The 16,172-nt window shown below is 50.4% G+C and overlaps 1 protein-coding gene across 1 annotated transcript; it reads left to right on the forward strand.

Moving 5' to 3' along the window:
• Positions 1–12,472: 12,472 nt before the first annotated feature.
• KCNA3 (potassium voltage-gated channel subfamily A member 3) lies at positions 12,473–14,326 on the forward strand. The gene has a single exon (XM_059487874.1). It carries the CDS (start codon positions 12,473–12,475, stop codon positions 14,237–14,239), a length of 1,767 nt encoding a protein of 588 aa, XP_059343857.1. The 3' UTR covers positions 14,240–14,326.
• The last annotated feature ends 1,846 nt before the right edge of the window (positions 14,327–16,172 follow it).

Here is a 16,172-nt window from a genome sequence, read left to right on the forward strand (position 1 = left end):
AATCCTAAACCCTGTGTCTCACACTCTAATTAACTTATCCCTTCACCATTTATCCCAGTGAAATCCTCCCATCCTCATACAGGTGTCGTCTCCCGTGCAGGATCAAAGTCCAGCCACCAGACACTTCTGGCAACGTTCCAGGACCTCCGAGCTCCCCAAGGGTGGTCTCGGTGACTCTGCACATCAGTCCTGAGGTGCTGAGATGCCACAGGAAGGGGCTGCCCAGGGAGCTGGTGGAGTCCCCATCCCTGGAGGTGACCATGAAATTACTGCATGTGGCACTCGGTCCTCTGGGCTGGGTGACAAGGGCAGCTCAGGGTGAGCCTGGGATGACAGGAGGGTTCCAATGGAGGCACTTGGCCCTTTGGGAAGGTGTGTCTCCAGGTGGTTTGTCACCTGAAAGGGGGTGAATTGGGAAGAAAGGTGTGAGTAGGGTGTGTGTGGGGTGTGTGTGGGGTGTGTGTAGGGTCTCTCTGGCCAGCAGATCTTCCTCAGTCCCCCAGCATCTCCCCATCCCTACATTATCCCCATGCCCTGGGCCCTGGCACTGTTGCATTCTCGGTGCTGAAGGTGCTTCTGTGTGTTGCAGGAGCAGCAGGACTTATCAGGATTTCCCTCTTGGATTCTGCTTGTGACAACTGTTGAGCAAGGAGGGATTTTTTGGGTTGATTTTCTGTAACAGGCTCTGCCACCCTCGTGCCTTTCCCAGCTGTGAGTCACAACTCATCCTCTGCTTCTCCCCCTCCTTGGCATCTCCAGGCACCTCCTGAGGGTTTGGAAGATATTAACAATGATAATATCTTGTGCAGGGTTTTCTCTTGCTCTGTGCTGCAGGAGGGCTGGGAATTCACCCTCTGAGTGAAAGAGAAAATCTTCCATCCCTGCTGGGTGACAGGAGGTGGGAGCAGCACAGAGGGAACCCAGCCCACAGCTGGCCACATCTGCAAGGGCAGCATCACCGTGTGTCTGGGGCACCTGGATGCTCCTCAGGAGGGACCACATGGAGGAATCCAATGCAAAAATAAATCCTGGCAATTAAAAAATCTCCCAGTTGTGATTAGGAGGGGTGTCATAGAGCTTTGCTGGCCAGGGGGGAGCTGCAGAATCATGTCCTGGTGGGGAATTCCATGACATCCCCTCTCCCAGCCACCCCTGCTCCTGCTCCCACCAGCATCTCCATCCTCTGCCTCCTGCTCCCATCACTGACCAGCCAAAATGACTCTACCAGGAGGAAAAGCTGTGACAAGAAGACAAAGTCAAGTGATTTTCACTCCTCTAGGCTGTTCTGGATCTCATTCTGTGCTTCCCCAAGAGAAGAAGGGGAACAAAGCAGCAGAGAAATCACCAGATTTATGCTGAAATCACCAGATTTACCCTGAAAAGGAAAGCAACCAGCAGACAGAAACAGGGTTAAAGGGAAGAGGAGACTTGGTCATTTTGGGGAGAGTTCCTGTTTTAAGAAGGCCCCTCAAGTTTCCTGCCCTCCCTTGCTGCCTCCAGGTTGTTAATCATTCAATGCTCTATATTTGCAGCAAACCCTTCCATCTCACAGTAATTTCTGTGTGCAATAACTCTAGAGAATTAACAGTGAGCACTGCCTTTGGAACCCAACTGAATTTCATAGTGGAATAACACCTCTCTTTGCTAGTGGCTGCTACTTTTTTTCCCTTGTGTGTCCATTTATAATTAAGGTTTCTTAATTCGTTTTTTAAGGGCAGGGGTGAAAGGAAAGGAAGAGCAAGACTTCAGCAATGCTTTCTGTGAAGGGGGAAAGGGAAAGGGAAAGGGGAAAGGGAAAGGGAAAGGGAAAGGGAAAGGGAAAGGAAAGGAAAGGAAAGGAAAGGAAAGGAAAGGAAAGGAAAGGAAAGGAAAGGAAAGGAAAGGAAAGGAAAGGAAAGGAAAGGAAAGGAAAGGAAAGGAAAGGAAAGGAAAGGAAAGGAAAGGAAAGGAAAGGAAAGGAAAGGAAAGGAAAGGAAAGGAAAGGAAAGGAAGAGCAAGGCTTCAGCAATGCTTTCTGTGCAGGGTGAGCTGCACAAGTGAAGCAGGCAGTGAGTCAGCATCCTCTCCTGCCTCTGCTGGCAGCAGAGCTGTTGCTGGGGTGACTGTCACAGGTGACAGAGCTGATCAGCCTTTCCAGTGTCCCCAAGCCCAGCCAGGACATGTTTTGCTGAATATATCAAAGAAAACCAAAAAGGCAGGCTACAGAAATCCTCCATTCTGCCCCCAAAACTCACCCCCAAATTGGTTATATTGTCATTTAGAGAAAAATGGAAAAAGGAACATGGTGGGTTTGGAGGTTGTGTAAGAAAAGTCACTTGGGAGAATCTTGTGGTGATTGTTTCAGAATGAATTTATTATTGCTGGCTCTTGTTAGAAAGGACGTGGGTCAGCAAAAAGAACCTGACCTGTGGTACCCGTGGGTCACCTCCTGCCTGAACTGTCACCCATCGCACCCCAGTCCCAACAGGATGATTAAAAACATGAAAAATGACTAATCTTCTCCCCTGCACCCCATTTTCAGCCTTGCAAACAGGAGATTTTGGAGTGGGGCTTCAGGGGTTTTCCCCAGAAGTGCTGCAGCTGACAAGCAGAAAATCTGATTAAAAATAAATCACAGGGTTGAGCTGCAGAGCTCGGGTCTCTGAGCCCTTTGCTCCAATTTTTTTCTGGTTTGGGTTTTCCAGCTAGAAATGAAGCCTCTGGGAGCATTTGGGAGTTCCAGCTTTACCTGCAGGCTCTGCAGCTCTACCAGCATCCAGATGTTGCAGGCAAAGCCAAAGTCCCCACCTGTGCTTGCAAATAAATTCATCTTGCCTGCACAAAATGACCCTTCAACAACAAGCTTACAGCTGAGGGAGGGGATTTTATAGCAAACCAGTTCCCAGCACTAGTGATTGAGGGTTAAACTGGGACTGAAGATGGGGAGGATAGACAGAAGGAGAGGCAGAAGAGAATTTCCTCAGGGTTTCCAGCTGGAAGGGGAATGATGACAATATGAGACCTGTATTCAGGGTGTGTTTTTTTCTCGCAAATCACTGCCCAAACATTAATTAATGAACAGAGGACAGGAAGCTGGGGCTGCACTAATGTGTTTGGCCTGGTGACCTGTGCAGGTTTTAATTTTCTGGTTAGTCACAACCTTTGAGACCAAAAGCCCAAGGACAGGATTGCTGGGGATTCCAGACCTCAGGAGCATCCTGGTCTCTGTTGTGGCTCTCTCATTGCAGCCAGGCAGAGTCACTCTGTTTCTTTCCATGATTTCATCAAACTCTAATGGAAGTCTGATGGCTTCAGGGTAATTCTACCACAGTGACTTTGCTCCTGTGTGTGTGAGAAGGAATAAAAATGTGAACTACAAAAGAGGAATTTCTCTCCCTTCTTGGTTTCCTCTCCCTGAGTGTTTCCTGCTTTAACCACCAGCAGTTTGACCACCAACGTGCAACACCCACTGTGTGATTGGCAGATGTCCCTCAGTTTGGTTTTTTGGGTTTCATAGTTGTAGGGGGGTTGGGGGTACCCAGAGCTGGGTTGGGCTGCCCAAACCTGTGTTGAGGATTGCAATGCAAGTTGTTTTCTATTACCATCTGTATGGCAGATTATCTTTGTCAAGTGGGCAGTTCACCTTATCTCTCTCTGAGTGACCACAATCACATCTCCCTCAGGAGGGGACATCTGCTGATAACAGCTATTGAATGTTCCTGCATGGCTGATAAGAGCTACAGCATCCCATTGGGAGACGTGAGCCCAGAGGGAGGAGCCAAGCATTCCTACCCAGATATAATCTGGAGATTCTGCAACACCAGCACAGCTTCTCCACTGGATTGCCCAGAGGAACAGCAGCTGCCTCTTCTTCCACTGCATCTTCAGAGGCAGAGACTGCACCTTTCTCCAGGATCCCTGCTCCAGCAGAACCAGCCCTGACACTGCAGGAGGGCTGAGCCACAATTCCAATGGGACTGCTGCCAGCACCCTGACCCACAGGGTGTCAGGCTGGGTTCTGACTCTGTCAGTGTTGTTCTAGTGTACTGCATTCTTTATTTTATCCTTTATTTTTTTTCTTTTCCCTATTAAAGAATTGTTATTTCCTGCTCCCATATTTTTGCCTGAGAGCCCCTTAATTTAAAATTTATAACAATTCAGAGGGGTGTGGAGGGTTTACATTTTCCATTTTAGGAGAGGCTCCTGCCTTCCTTAGCAGACTCCTCTCTTTCCAAATCAAGGCACCCTGTTCATCCTTTGAGATCTGGGGTGCTCTGGAGAACAAGCCTTGCTCCCCAAGGGCTGGTTTGTCCCCAAGCTCAAGGTGTTCATGCACGGGTTGCCCAGAGAAGCTGTGGCTGCCCCATCCAGGCCAGGCTGGATGGTGCTTGGAGCAACTTGGGATAGTGGCAAGTGTCCCTGCCCATGGCATGGGGTAGAATGGGATGAGATCTAAGGTTCCTTCCCACCCAAACCACTCTGGGATTCTATAATTCAATAAATTGTGGCTCTTTCCATCAACACCTGACTGAGAGACCAAATGTCCCACTGGAGCACACCATGGTGGCAGTGCCTCATCCTGTCATGGACATATTTTATGAAAAATCCTTTTGCTAGGATCTTTTCTCCTGAGAAGCCGAGAGGCCTCAGGAACAAAATGTAAACAATAATTATCTGCTGCTGTGGGATGCAACAGGTGCATCTGTGATTGGTCTCATGTGGTTGTTTTTAATTAATGGCCAATCACAGTCAGCTGGCTCAGACTCTCTGGTCAGTCACAAGATTTTATTATCATTCATTCCTTTCAAGCCTTTTGATGAAATTCTTTTTTTCTATTCTTTTAGTATAGTTTTAATATATAATTTTCTTTTAATATAATATATATCATAAAATAATAAATCAGCCTTCTGAAACATGGAGCCAAGATTCTCATCTCTTCCCTCATCCTGGGACCCCTGTGAACGCCACCACATCATCCCTCACTGTTTGCTCCTGGGCTGTGCCAGTCAAACCCCTGCAGCCTCAGATTCCACCTCACTCCCTCCTAACACGATGTTCACTGAACGAGCAAACGAAAAGCCGCAGAAAAATTGGGAGGATTGCGGAAAGGCGGAAACATCCAAGAGACAAAACAGGGTTTGAAGGTCCTTGACGGCTGCCAGGCGTCCCCATGGATGTCACCAGGATCTGTGCTCAGCTCAGACAGCTCCCTGCCCTCCAAACGTCTCCTCCTTTCCCAGCTCCCACGGTTCTCATTGCTCACAGGCACAGGAGGGTCGAGGCTGGCTCCAGCCCTGCTGCCCAACACGGGAAAAATTGCTTCATTTCTCTCATGCAATTTATTTTCCTGAATAAAACTGGCTGAAGAGCAGGGAAAAGGTGGAGAGGGTGTGTTTCAAAAATAAACTTCTGAGCCTGCACAAGGGATGCTTTGTGGCACAGCGGTGACTTACAGATTCCCTGGGTTTTCTATGGAAGGCAAAACCTTTTCCCTTAAAAACAGAGTTGTTTGTGCAGCTGGAGCTAGGCACCAAATCACCCAGAATGTCTTGAACCTCCTCTGAAAATTCAGCTTAAAATACTGCTGGAAGGAGACTGAGCCCATATTTTAGTGAAAAATTTTCCCCCTTTTTTTTTTTTTTTTTTTTTTTTTGTTGTTGTTTTTTTTTTTTTTTGTGAGAATTTTTTTAGTGAAATATTCATATTTTAATGAAAACTTTTTTCCCTGGGTTTTCTATGAAAGGCGAAACCTTTTCCCTTAAAAACAGAGTTGTTTGTGCAGCTGGAGTTAGGCACCAAATCACCCAGAATGTCTTGAACATCCTCTGAAAATTCAGCTTAAAATACTGCTGGAAGGAGACCGAGCCCATATTTTAGTGAGAATTTTTTTCCCTGTTTTTTTTTTTAGTGAAATATTCATATTTTAGTGAAAACTTTTTTCCCCTGGATTTTCTATGGAAGGCGAAACCTTTTCCCTTAAAAACAGAGTTGTTTGTGCAGCTGGAGTTAGGCACCAAATCACCCAGAACATCTTGAACATCCTCTGAAAATTCAGCTTAAAATACTGCTGGAAGGAGACCGAGCCCATATTTTAGTGAAAATTTTTCCAACCACATTGATTTAGAGGGAGATCAGTTGTTGGTTTTGTTGTAGGGGCTGACACCAAGAACTTTCCCTGCTGTGGGATGGCATTTCTCTGCTTAGGGGGGCTGTGAGTGCTTGTGTCACCTCACTGAGTGACTGTCACCCATCACAATGAGAAGTGACATCCATGGAATAAATGATTCAGGGGCCAAACAGTCTCCCCTGGCCCACACGATGCTTTTTACTGCCAGAAATTTGGGTTTTCACATCTTTATGCTGAGTCTGCATCTGGCTCAGCACCGGTGCCCTGCCAGCATCACCTCGAGTCCCTGAGGTGTCCCTGATTTTCCAGCTCCCCTCTCTGAAATGCAGCTCATCTTCCCCTGCTGGGGACACTGGTAATGAAAACACTGTTGTCTCCCAGGATTTGTGGTTAATTTGCTTTGTCAAATGTAATCTTAGACCTTAATGACCAAATAATGCCCTGCAACAGGAGTCCTTGGGTATCGTTTTGCTGTCATTGTGGAGGCCTTGGAATGTGATCCTCATTCCAGTGGAATTTGCATTAACATTGTTTGGCAATCATAATCCTGCCCTGTTAATCACATTTTTAGGATATTGAAATAGGTCTGACTCCATCCTGAGCTGTAACCCCTGGATCCCCAAAGGTTGGATGGGATTTAGCTCCATTAAAGCCGACAGATGACGGTGATGCTGAGTAATTTGACTGCTCTTTTTTAGCCACTGGAACTTGTTCTTCACTTCCTAAGAAATACTCTTGCTCAATCCTCAGCTTTGTGGGAAACAACCCATGAAAAATAGCTGCTGTCTAGGCTCGGTTATTTTGGGGTATCAGTTCAATTTTCACTTCCCCTCTCTCCCCGCTGCCTGTTCTCTGAAGGCATCCAGCAGTCAGAGAGGATCTCAGGGTGTTCGGGGTCCTGCTGTGCCTGGTGCTGAATGTCCTGTGTGAGAGAGGCATCTCCAGAAAGCATTCAGCATGCTGCAGAAAGCATTCAGCATCTCCAGAAAGCATCTCCATGCTCCCTGGGGAGCTCCCAGTGATGCTTTCCACCTGTGCCGAGGGCTGAGCAAGCTCCAGGGTTTACACAGCATTGGATTTTCCTCCCTTTCCCATATTTTAGTATCTTTCTCAATTGAGAAAGGAGGAACAACTCTGCAACTGTGAATACAGTGAAAAACTTCTGGTGTAGGATGGAAATAGACTCCAGGTGGGAGGTGAGAAATACTCCCTCAATGTACAGATGAGAAACTGAGGCACGGAGGGATTGAAGCATTCACTCCAGGGCTGAGCTATACCTGGAGTCTGACTAAGACAGTGACAGGAATAGGAATGGTGTGCTCCAGAGTTAGAGCTCTAAATCCATCCTGGGAAAACAAGATTCAGCTCCAGTCCTTCCCACTGTCTCCCTGGACGGCGTTGGTGGAGGATTTGTCTTAGCCTAGAGAGGGAAACCTGACTGGATGCTTTTGTGGCTTGGTGAGGAGATGAAATAGGATTTCTGGGATGATTTCTGGGAATGAGATGGCCCCATGTGGGAGCACACTGGGAATGGCATCCCAGTTCTTCTGGAAGGGTGTGAGCTCATGTGTGACCATGTTCACAGGGGTCCAAGGATGAGGGAAGAGACGAGGATCTGACTCCATGTTTCAGAAGGTTTGATCTATTATTTTATGATATCTATTATATTAAAACTATGCTAAAAGAATTGAAGAAAGGATTTCATCAGAAGGCTAGCTAAGAATAGAAAAAGAAAGAATGATAACAAAGCTTCTGTCTCAGAGAGTCTGAGCCACCTGACTGTGATTGGCCATTAATTAGAAACAACCACATGAGACCAATCACAGATGCACCTGTTGCATTCCACAGCAGCAGATAACCATTGTTGACATTTTGTTCCTGAGGCCTTTCAACTTCTCAGGAGAAAAAATCCTAAAGAAAAGATTTTTTATAAAAGATGTCTGTGACACTCATGGACTGTGGGGATGCTCCCACCTTCTGTTTCCACAATGGAGAAGGTGAGGATGGCAGGACTGGCCAGTCTGGAGCCAGAGGTTGTGTTGTTCAATTTATTCCCTGATTGCTGAGTCAGGGCAAGGGGAAATGGCCTCAAGTTGGGCTGGTGAGGTTCAGGTTGATATAAGGGGAAATTTATTTCCCAAGATATGACACTATCACAGTCTCACCAGGGCAGTGGTGGAGTCCCCATCCCTGGAGGGAGTTAAAAGACACAAAGATGTTGCACTTGGGGACTTGGTCTAGTGGTTGCCTTGGCAGTTAGGTGGGCAGTTGGACTCCCACCTTAGAGAGCTTTTCCAACCTAAACAACTCCATAATTCTGTGATTGCTCCCTGTTAATATCAGAAGGTTTGGTTGATGTGAACTGTGTTTGCTGCCATCAGCCCCTGCAGTCCTTCCTGTGACTGGTGACCTCAGTGACAACCTTGAGCCTTTCTCCATGACATTTGTCCCTTCTGAGCAGCACAGGAGGGCTCAAGTTCCTGAGAAGAGAAACCTGGATGTCACTATAGGACACGAAAGAACACAAGCTCACACTGCTGTTCTCAAGGTGAAGAAAAAGGGAAGTTTATTTTCTGACTCCAACATTTATAGTTTTCTAAGAGTGACAGTGGCTTGGAGGGTGGCAGTGCCACCTCTCCAATGACACTGGACAAACCAACAGCGCATCAACTTTCTCCTCCTCCATAAAGGAATGCAAAACAATGAGTTATTTACAGAAAATGAGAAAGTTCACTACAAGAATGTCAACATCAGAAGGCTTAGAAAAATCTTAGCAAACCAGAGTAACACCTGGAGGGTTAAAGCTGCACTGCCTGGCAGGAGCAGTTGGGGCTTTGCTGAGGGAGGACAGACAATGCATTTGCAGTGCATTAAGGTATTATTGGAACTGCGTGTGCGCTGAGAGGTTTCTGATCCTGCAAAGTAAAGATGAGCAGATTTGTCCCAGATTTATCAATGGAGGCAGAGTTCCCATTGAAACAGGAGGGAGGGGAGGAGGGGTGAGATCCTGCTCACTGCCAGGCTGGATTCTGTACACACTGCCTGGCTGCTGATGCTGCCAAGGAGAGCTTTGTGGGGAGAAGAACAACCCCAAAATTCTGCTTTGAGAGGCATTGGGATTCATCAAGAAGGAAGGAAAATTTCAAGGTGGCAGCAGGATGCTAAGGCAGCAATAACTGAGAGCTGGGGTGAAGGTCCCACATGTTTTGTGTTTTGTGCAGCCCATGTCCCTGGGGGGGAGGGATCCTGGGGAGATTCCCCTCGTGGTCTGGGTCTGGCTGTGAGAAAGAGGGAAGTTGTTCATCCCCACTGCTTGGAAATGGGGCCTGAGAAGGCCATTGAGGGAGGAAAAGAGCAGTGCTTGCTCTGCTTCCCCATAGAAACTGCAAGTGCTGCTCCAGGGCAGCCTTGGACCAGTGCACAGGGGGATTTCTTAAATGGCCGTTAGGAACAAAATCAAATTTGTTGAGACCAGATGCAGCACAAGAGATGGATGAAAAAGCAGAAGGAAATTTGCAGAGGGAACACTGGGATGTCTCACATTAGACAGCAAACCACAGCTAGAGGAGATGGTTTGGTGCTGCGCTGAGCTCCCAGCTCACAGGAAAGCTTTGGCCAGGTTGGACACCAGGGAGATGTCCTTCCCCTTGGGCTTTTATTCCCCTTCCCTTGTGCTCAGACCTCCAGGTTTTGCAGCCTGATCTAGAAACACCTCTGTTTCTGCTTGAAAAATGCAAACCCCTGCAGGGAGGGCGTGTGAGGCCGGCGGGGGCTCACAGGGGAGGTGATGCTGGTGCTGCATCCCCGCTGCTGCCCCAAATCTCTGCTGGAGAGCCAGGGGAAGGCAGGAGCTGAGGGAGGATCTGCCCCTCGGCTGCTCTCTGCCTGCAGCGCTGCTGCTGCTGCCTGGCACAGCCTAATTGGCCTTGATAGGATTACAGGGAAGCAGAGGAGGAGTAAACAGGGCCAGGAGGCCGCGGGAGAAATCCCAGCCTGACCAAAGCCGCGGGAGCTCAAGGGTTAATGTCTGCTGCAGCTTTGGGGTACAGGCTTAATCCTGCTGCTCTTAAAGGAAAGGCTTTTCCAAGCAGCATCCCCAAGGTCTGTGGCTCTCTCTGGGTAATTCCTGATGGGTTTGCCCCTGACAGATGCACAGTAAATTATTGCAATTATGGAAGTTGCACCTTGTGCCTCCAGCCTTGCATCCTCAATAAATGTTTATGGTTTGAGGCAGCCTCGTTTGTTTGCCTTCAACCAGACAACACTGATTTATTGGCAGAAATCCTAGCAGGGAAAAGGGATGAGCCAGACAAGTTTTTAGCTGCTACACACATATATGTGGTGAAAGGATGATGGTTATTTAATTTTCATGAAAATAAAGCCTCAGACTTGTGTGTGAGCTGTTGCTTACAGGATTTTTTTCCCAACCTACAGACAATAAGGGGAGCTCAAGGGTTAATGGTGCTCCAGGCATTGCTCCCTGCCTTGTCTGGGTTTTGGGATGGCTGGGAGATGCTGTGGGGTGGGAGGGAGGAATGGATGCTCTCATTGAGACCATGGTGCTGGTTAGCACCACAAACTGCTGCAGGAATGGTGGGGGAACAACTTCCCAACTCCCTGCTCCCAGGAGATCCACGCCCTCAGGAAAAACAGGGGTCAGCATTGGGGCTTAAAGCCAAGGACGGAGGTGGCAACAAGGCACTTGTGTCCAGGTCTGCGGTGGGGTGGCATGGCCTGGAGACAGCTCTCCTTGTGTGGGGGCATGGGTGAGCATCCACCTTTCCAGGGGGCCCATTCCCTCAGGAATCCTCCTGGGTCTCTGGTGGCGGAGGCTGTTTCTGTTTCCCCTCTGTCATTCCCAAAGAGGTTGGTGGGCTCAGCTCAGCCAGGCTCCATCCTCACTGTCATCTCCCATTCAGAGTATGGAGTCAGCTCTTGCACCAATATTTATTGTTGTTCCCTCCCCAGAGCTGGGTGTTTTGGACAGCTTGTTTCTGATTTAAAGTATAAATAAGTTTGATCTTTTCATCTGTTGTTCTCCCTACCTTCTGGAGGCTGTGCCGGTTAAAAATAACTGGGATGATGAGCTCAAGTGGGAATGTTGGAGAGGTTTTAACCTCCACCGTGGCAGGATCACCCGTCTGGCTCTGGAAGGGAATGTGGGTTCCCTCCTCTCCTCTCCCCTTTCATGGTCGAGCTCTTGGTCCAGTGCAAAGTGTCCCTGCCCATGGCAGGGATGTGGAATGAGATGAGCTTTAAAGTCCCTTTCAACCCAAACCATTCCATTATTTTTCCCCAAGCTGGGAGCTCCCAGGATTGCCTAAACCCCCCTTGGCAGGGGCTGGGGGTTAAAGCATTTCAGCTATTGCAGGGGGATGGAAAAATGGGCATCTGGGGGAGAGCTGGGAGTGCAGAGATCAGAGGATGCACATCTCCGGGGATGGGGTGTTCTCCAGCTCTGGGCTCCTGCAGAGGAGGTTTTTGCCTGAAAAACTCCCTTTTGTTCACAATTGAACAATTTGCTTAAGAAGATCAATTGAAGGCAGAAAGAAAGAAAAAGAAATAGAAGGGTTTTGGCTTTCTTGATGGAAAGTCTGAAATACAGGTTTGGGTTCAGCCTGGCACCTCCTTGGTAGAGGGCTGGCTCAGCTTTGCTTCTGGGTTTATTTTGGTGGGGGAAGCACACGCACACACACACGTGTGCACCCACACTCATGGACACACACACATGCACACGCTCTCCTAGACAGAGAAAAACAATCCCCAGCCTAACCGAGACGCTGATTCAAAACAACTGTTGGGTCCGGCCGCGCTGTCGGCTTTCCACTGCCCGCAGCCTCCCACCGTGTGAAACCGCCGCTGAAAACCAACAGGCAAACGCCGAAATCCAGAGCCAAAATGGCATTTCACCTGGGGAAGGGCAGAAAAACTCTTTCCAGGCAGCGGTTCTGCCAGGAAAAACCCCTCTCCCTGCCTGCAGCAGAGGATGCTCCCGGGAGGAGCCTGAAGCCTCTGGGCGCTGCCTGGGGGCGGATGGGGCTCCCCCAAAGCGGGGCAGGGCAGGGGGTGCCCGCAGCTGCCGGGGGGCCGCGGGGCAGGGCCGGGGGGCCGGTGGGTGTCTCCGGGAGCGGTGACTGAGCGAGGCGGTGCCAGGGCTGGGGGCGGATTTTTTGAGAAGAGCCTCAGCTCTTCAGAGCAGCGGCAGCCGCTGGAGGAGTTGGGCGGCTGTTGCTCCCTCTCCGCCTGCAGGAGGAGGAAGAGGACGAAGAGGAGGAAGAGGAGGAAGAGGACGAAGAAGAGGCTTCGGCTGCCGCCTCTCGGATCCCCCCTCCCTCCTCCCCTTTTCCCCTTCCGCCCCACACCTTTATGGACGAGCGCCGGAGCTTGCTCTACTCTCCGGCCGCCTCCTGCGCCGGCCGGCAGCCGCGGGGCGGCTCCAGCAGCAGCCACCACAACCTGGGCTACACCGAGCAGCCGCCCCCCGCCGCCCCCCAGCCGGGCCCCGAGCAGCCGGAGGAAGAGGGCGAGGAAGGGGAGGAAGGCAGCATGACCGTGGTGGGAGGAGGAGGAGGAGGAGGAGGCGGCGGGGACCCTTTGCTGGAGGAGCCCCAGCATCCCCCGGCGCTGCTCGGGGGGGAACGCTACGATCAGCCCCCGGCGGTGTCCGTGCCCGCCGGGCAGCCCGCGGGCGCTGCGGAGCACGAGTGCTGCGAGCGCGTGGTGATCAACATCTCGGGGCTGCGCTTCGAGACCCAGCTCAAAACCCTGGCTCAGTTCCCCGAGACGCTGCTGGGGGACCCCCGCAAGAGGATGCGCTACTTCGACCCCCTCCGTAATGAGTATTTTTTCGACCGTAACCGTCCCAGCTTTGACGCCATCCTCTACTACTACCAGTCGGGCGGGCGCATCCGGCGTCCCGTCAATGTCCCCATCGACATCTTCTCCGAGGAGATCCGCTTCTACCAGCTCGGGGAGGAGGCCATGGAGAAGTTTCGGGAGGACGAGGGTTTCATTCGTGAGGAGCAGCGGCCGCTTCCCGAGAAGGAGTTTCAGCGCCAGGTGTGGCTCCTCTTCGAGTACCCCGAGAGCTCTGGGCCGGCCCGAGGCATTGCCATCGTCTCTGTCCTGGTCATCCTTATCTCTATTGTCATCTTCTGTCTGGAGACCCTGCCTGAATTCAGGGATGACCATGACTATGAGGGAACTGGGGGGACCTTCGGGACAGGCGGCGGCCCTCTCCCACCTGATGTCTTCACCAACTCCTCATCCTCGCCTGCTTCCATGGTGTCATCCTTCACCGATCCTTTCTTTGTGGTAGAGACTTTGTGCATCATCTGGTTCTCCTTCGAGCTGCTGGTCCGTTTCTTTGCCTGCCCCAGCAAGGCCACCTTCTCCAAGAACATCATGAACATCATTGACATTGTGGCCATCATCCCCTACTTCATCACGCTGGGCACGGAGCTGGCCGAGCGGCAAGGCAATGGCCAGCAAGCCATGTCCCTGGCCATCCTCAGAGTCATCCGCCTCGTCAGGGTCTTCCGCATCTTCAAGCTCTCCCGGCACTCCAAGGGGCTGCAGATCCTGGGCCAGACCCTCAAGGCCAGCATGAGGGAGCTGGGCTTGCTCATCTTCTTCCTCTTCATCGGCGTCATCCTCTTCTCCAGCGCCGTTTACTTCGCGGAAGCCGACGACCCCAGCTCGGGGTTCAGTAGCATCCCTGATGCCTTCTGGTGGGCCGTGGTCACCATGACCACCGTGGGCTACGGGGACATGCACCCCATCACCATTGGGGGCAAGATCGTGGGGTCTCTGTGTGCCATCGCGGGCGTGCTGACCATCGCCCTGCCCGTGCCCGTCATCGTCTCCAACTTCAATTATTTCTACCACCGGGAGACAGAGGGTGAGGAACAAGCCCAGTACATGCACGTCGGGAGCTGCCAGCACCTCTCGTCCAGCGAGGAGATGAAGAAGGCTCGCAGCAATTCCACCCTCAGCAAGTCCGAGTACATGGTGATTGAGGAAGGGGGGATCAACCACAGTGCATTCAAACAGGCTGCCTTTAAAGCAGGCAACTGCACAACCACAAACAATCCCAACTGTGTGAACATCAAAAAGATCTTTACGGATGTTTAAAACAAAACCCAAACCAAACGAACAGCAGCAAAATCTGAGGATGCAGAGAGAGAATACCAATAATAATAATACCAATAATAATGCAAAGTGACTGTGTGTCGGTGTTGTGTGGAACATGCACCATCGTCGGTCCTGTGTGTGCCCTCGTTTTTATACCTTTATTTTTTTAGATCCTTCCTTTCTAAAGATCCAAAAGTAAAAGGATTTAAAATTCTCTGAAGAAGAGGACAGCTAAAGGGTAAAGAGAAGGAAGATGAAGACAAGCCACACTCACTGTCAAAACAGGTGTTTGTTCTGCAACGTGTTGCAGGGCTGCTTTGCTTTTTTGGGCTTTTGGGGAACCTCTTGCTTTGCTCCTGAATTTCCCCCTCTTTCCCTAAGGGCAGTGTGTAGCCAATCTCCCTTCCATCACATAAGAGAACTTGTTGGATTAACAATCTCGGACTGGGTGGAGGAAGGAGGAAAACATGAGGCAGAGTGTACTGGGAGGGGGCTGGGAGGAAATAACCATTTAATTCTGCAGAGAGTCTCTGTTACCACATCGTTAAACGATGCTTAATATCGAAACATGTGATGTGCCATTACGGGCACATCCCAGATTTCCTTTTTCTCCCCATTAGATCGTTCATGAAATTCTAATCTGGTCAGAGACCAAGTGCAATCAATGCCGATTTAAATACAAAAAAAAAACCCCTCCCTAAGCCTTCATTTTCTATTCTGGATTCCCTTCCCCCTGTAACTTGATGGAATTATTTCCTCCAATGTCAAGTCTGTGGCCGTGCAGCGGGGATGTGTGCGGGAGGAGGGACAGGAGAGGCAGACTGGAATGTTTTCGGGAGTGATGTCGGCACGATCCACGACGGGCTCCTCGCCGTGCCTGGGAGCCTCCAGCCCGCCCAGCCGGAGACAAAGGGATATTTCCCCCTCGTTTTGCGATGCCTTTGGAGGAGCTGCAGCCGCTTATCACCAGAAGATTAAAGCGGCGAACACGCCTTCCAGCGGAAGTCACTAATTCCGACCGGAGTGATGCAGTTGCCATGGTGACCATGGTTTCCTGGGAAACCCCCAAAGGTTGTCATGGCATCCCTTCTCCCATCCCCCTTGGTCCTTGCTCTTCCCGCAAAAAGCCTTTCCAGATGGTTCCAGCTCCTCCATCCCACAAGACGTCGTGGCTCTGCACCCCCTTCCTGGTTCCTGCCCTGCTGCTCCTCCCGTGTGCCCAACAAAGCACCCACAGGCAGCAATCACCCCCAGATCCACCTGTCCCTCACCTGGGCAGTGCAATCTGGGCATGGAGGTTCACCCTGCTCCACCAAGAACCACCCCAGACCCAGTGGGAGCTGGCACCGAGCAAGCTTGGCCAGGGAGGAACCTTGGCAGCTTTGTGAAACAAGGGGGACAGTAAAAAAAAAAAAAAAAAAAAATCAGGATTGAAAAATAACCAAAAAGTCCCTCTGGGAAAAAATCACCGGCTTCATCTTCACGTGTGTGCCAGGGGCCATGGGACATCTGACGGGATCAGGTGAGCTCTGCACGGGGGAGACTTCAATGGAGTCATAGTGTTGGGTTTTTTTGGACAAACCCCATGCTTTCCACTGCTTACTTTTATTCTCCAGCTTATCCTGCCGCTCTCGGGTATTTTTATACACGTTAGATAAAGTGGGATCACATCCTAGAGCTCCTCTGATTGTATTTGCTTTTTAGTGCTGTGGGAGGAGGAAAACCCTGCTGCTTCTCTGCAGCTGGATTGCTTCATTTCTGTGCTAAAAAGGTGATTTCAGTGGTGTAATGCTCCCATCCAGCCCCTGCCACTGACACAGGCCAAAAGCAGCTTGGCCTCAAGAGCTTTGGCTGCAGCTCTGCTCAGTCTTCCTGGATTTGGGGTTAAAAAAAGCCAAATTCCTCTGAGGTAGCACATGGAACAGGCAGGCTG

The sequence above is a fragment of the Ammospiza nelsoni genome, chromosome 23, assembly GCF_027579445.1.
Source record: "Ammospiza nelsoni isolate bAmmNel1 chromosome 23, bAmmNel1.pri, whole genome shotgun sequence".
Taxonomy (NCBI): domain Eukaryota; kingdom Metazoa; phylum Chordata; class Aves; order Passeriformes; family Passerellidae; genus Ammospiza; species Ammospiza nelsoni.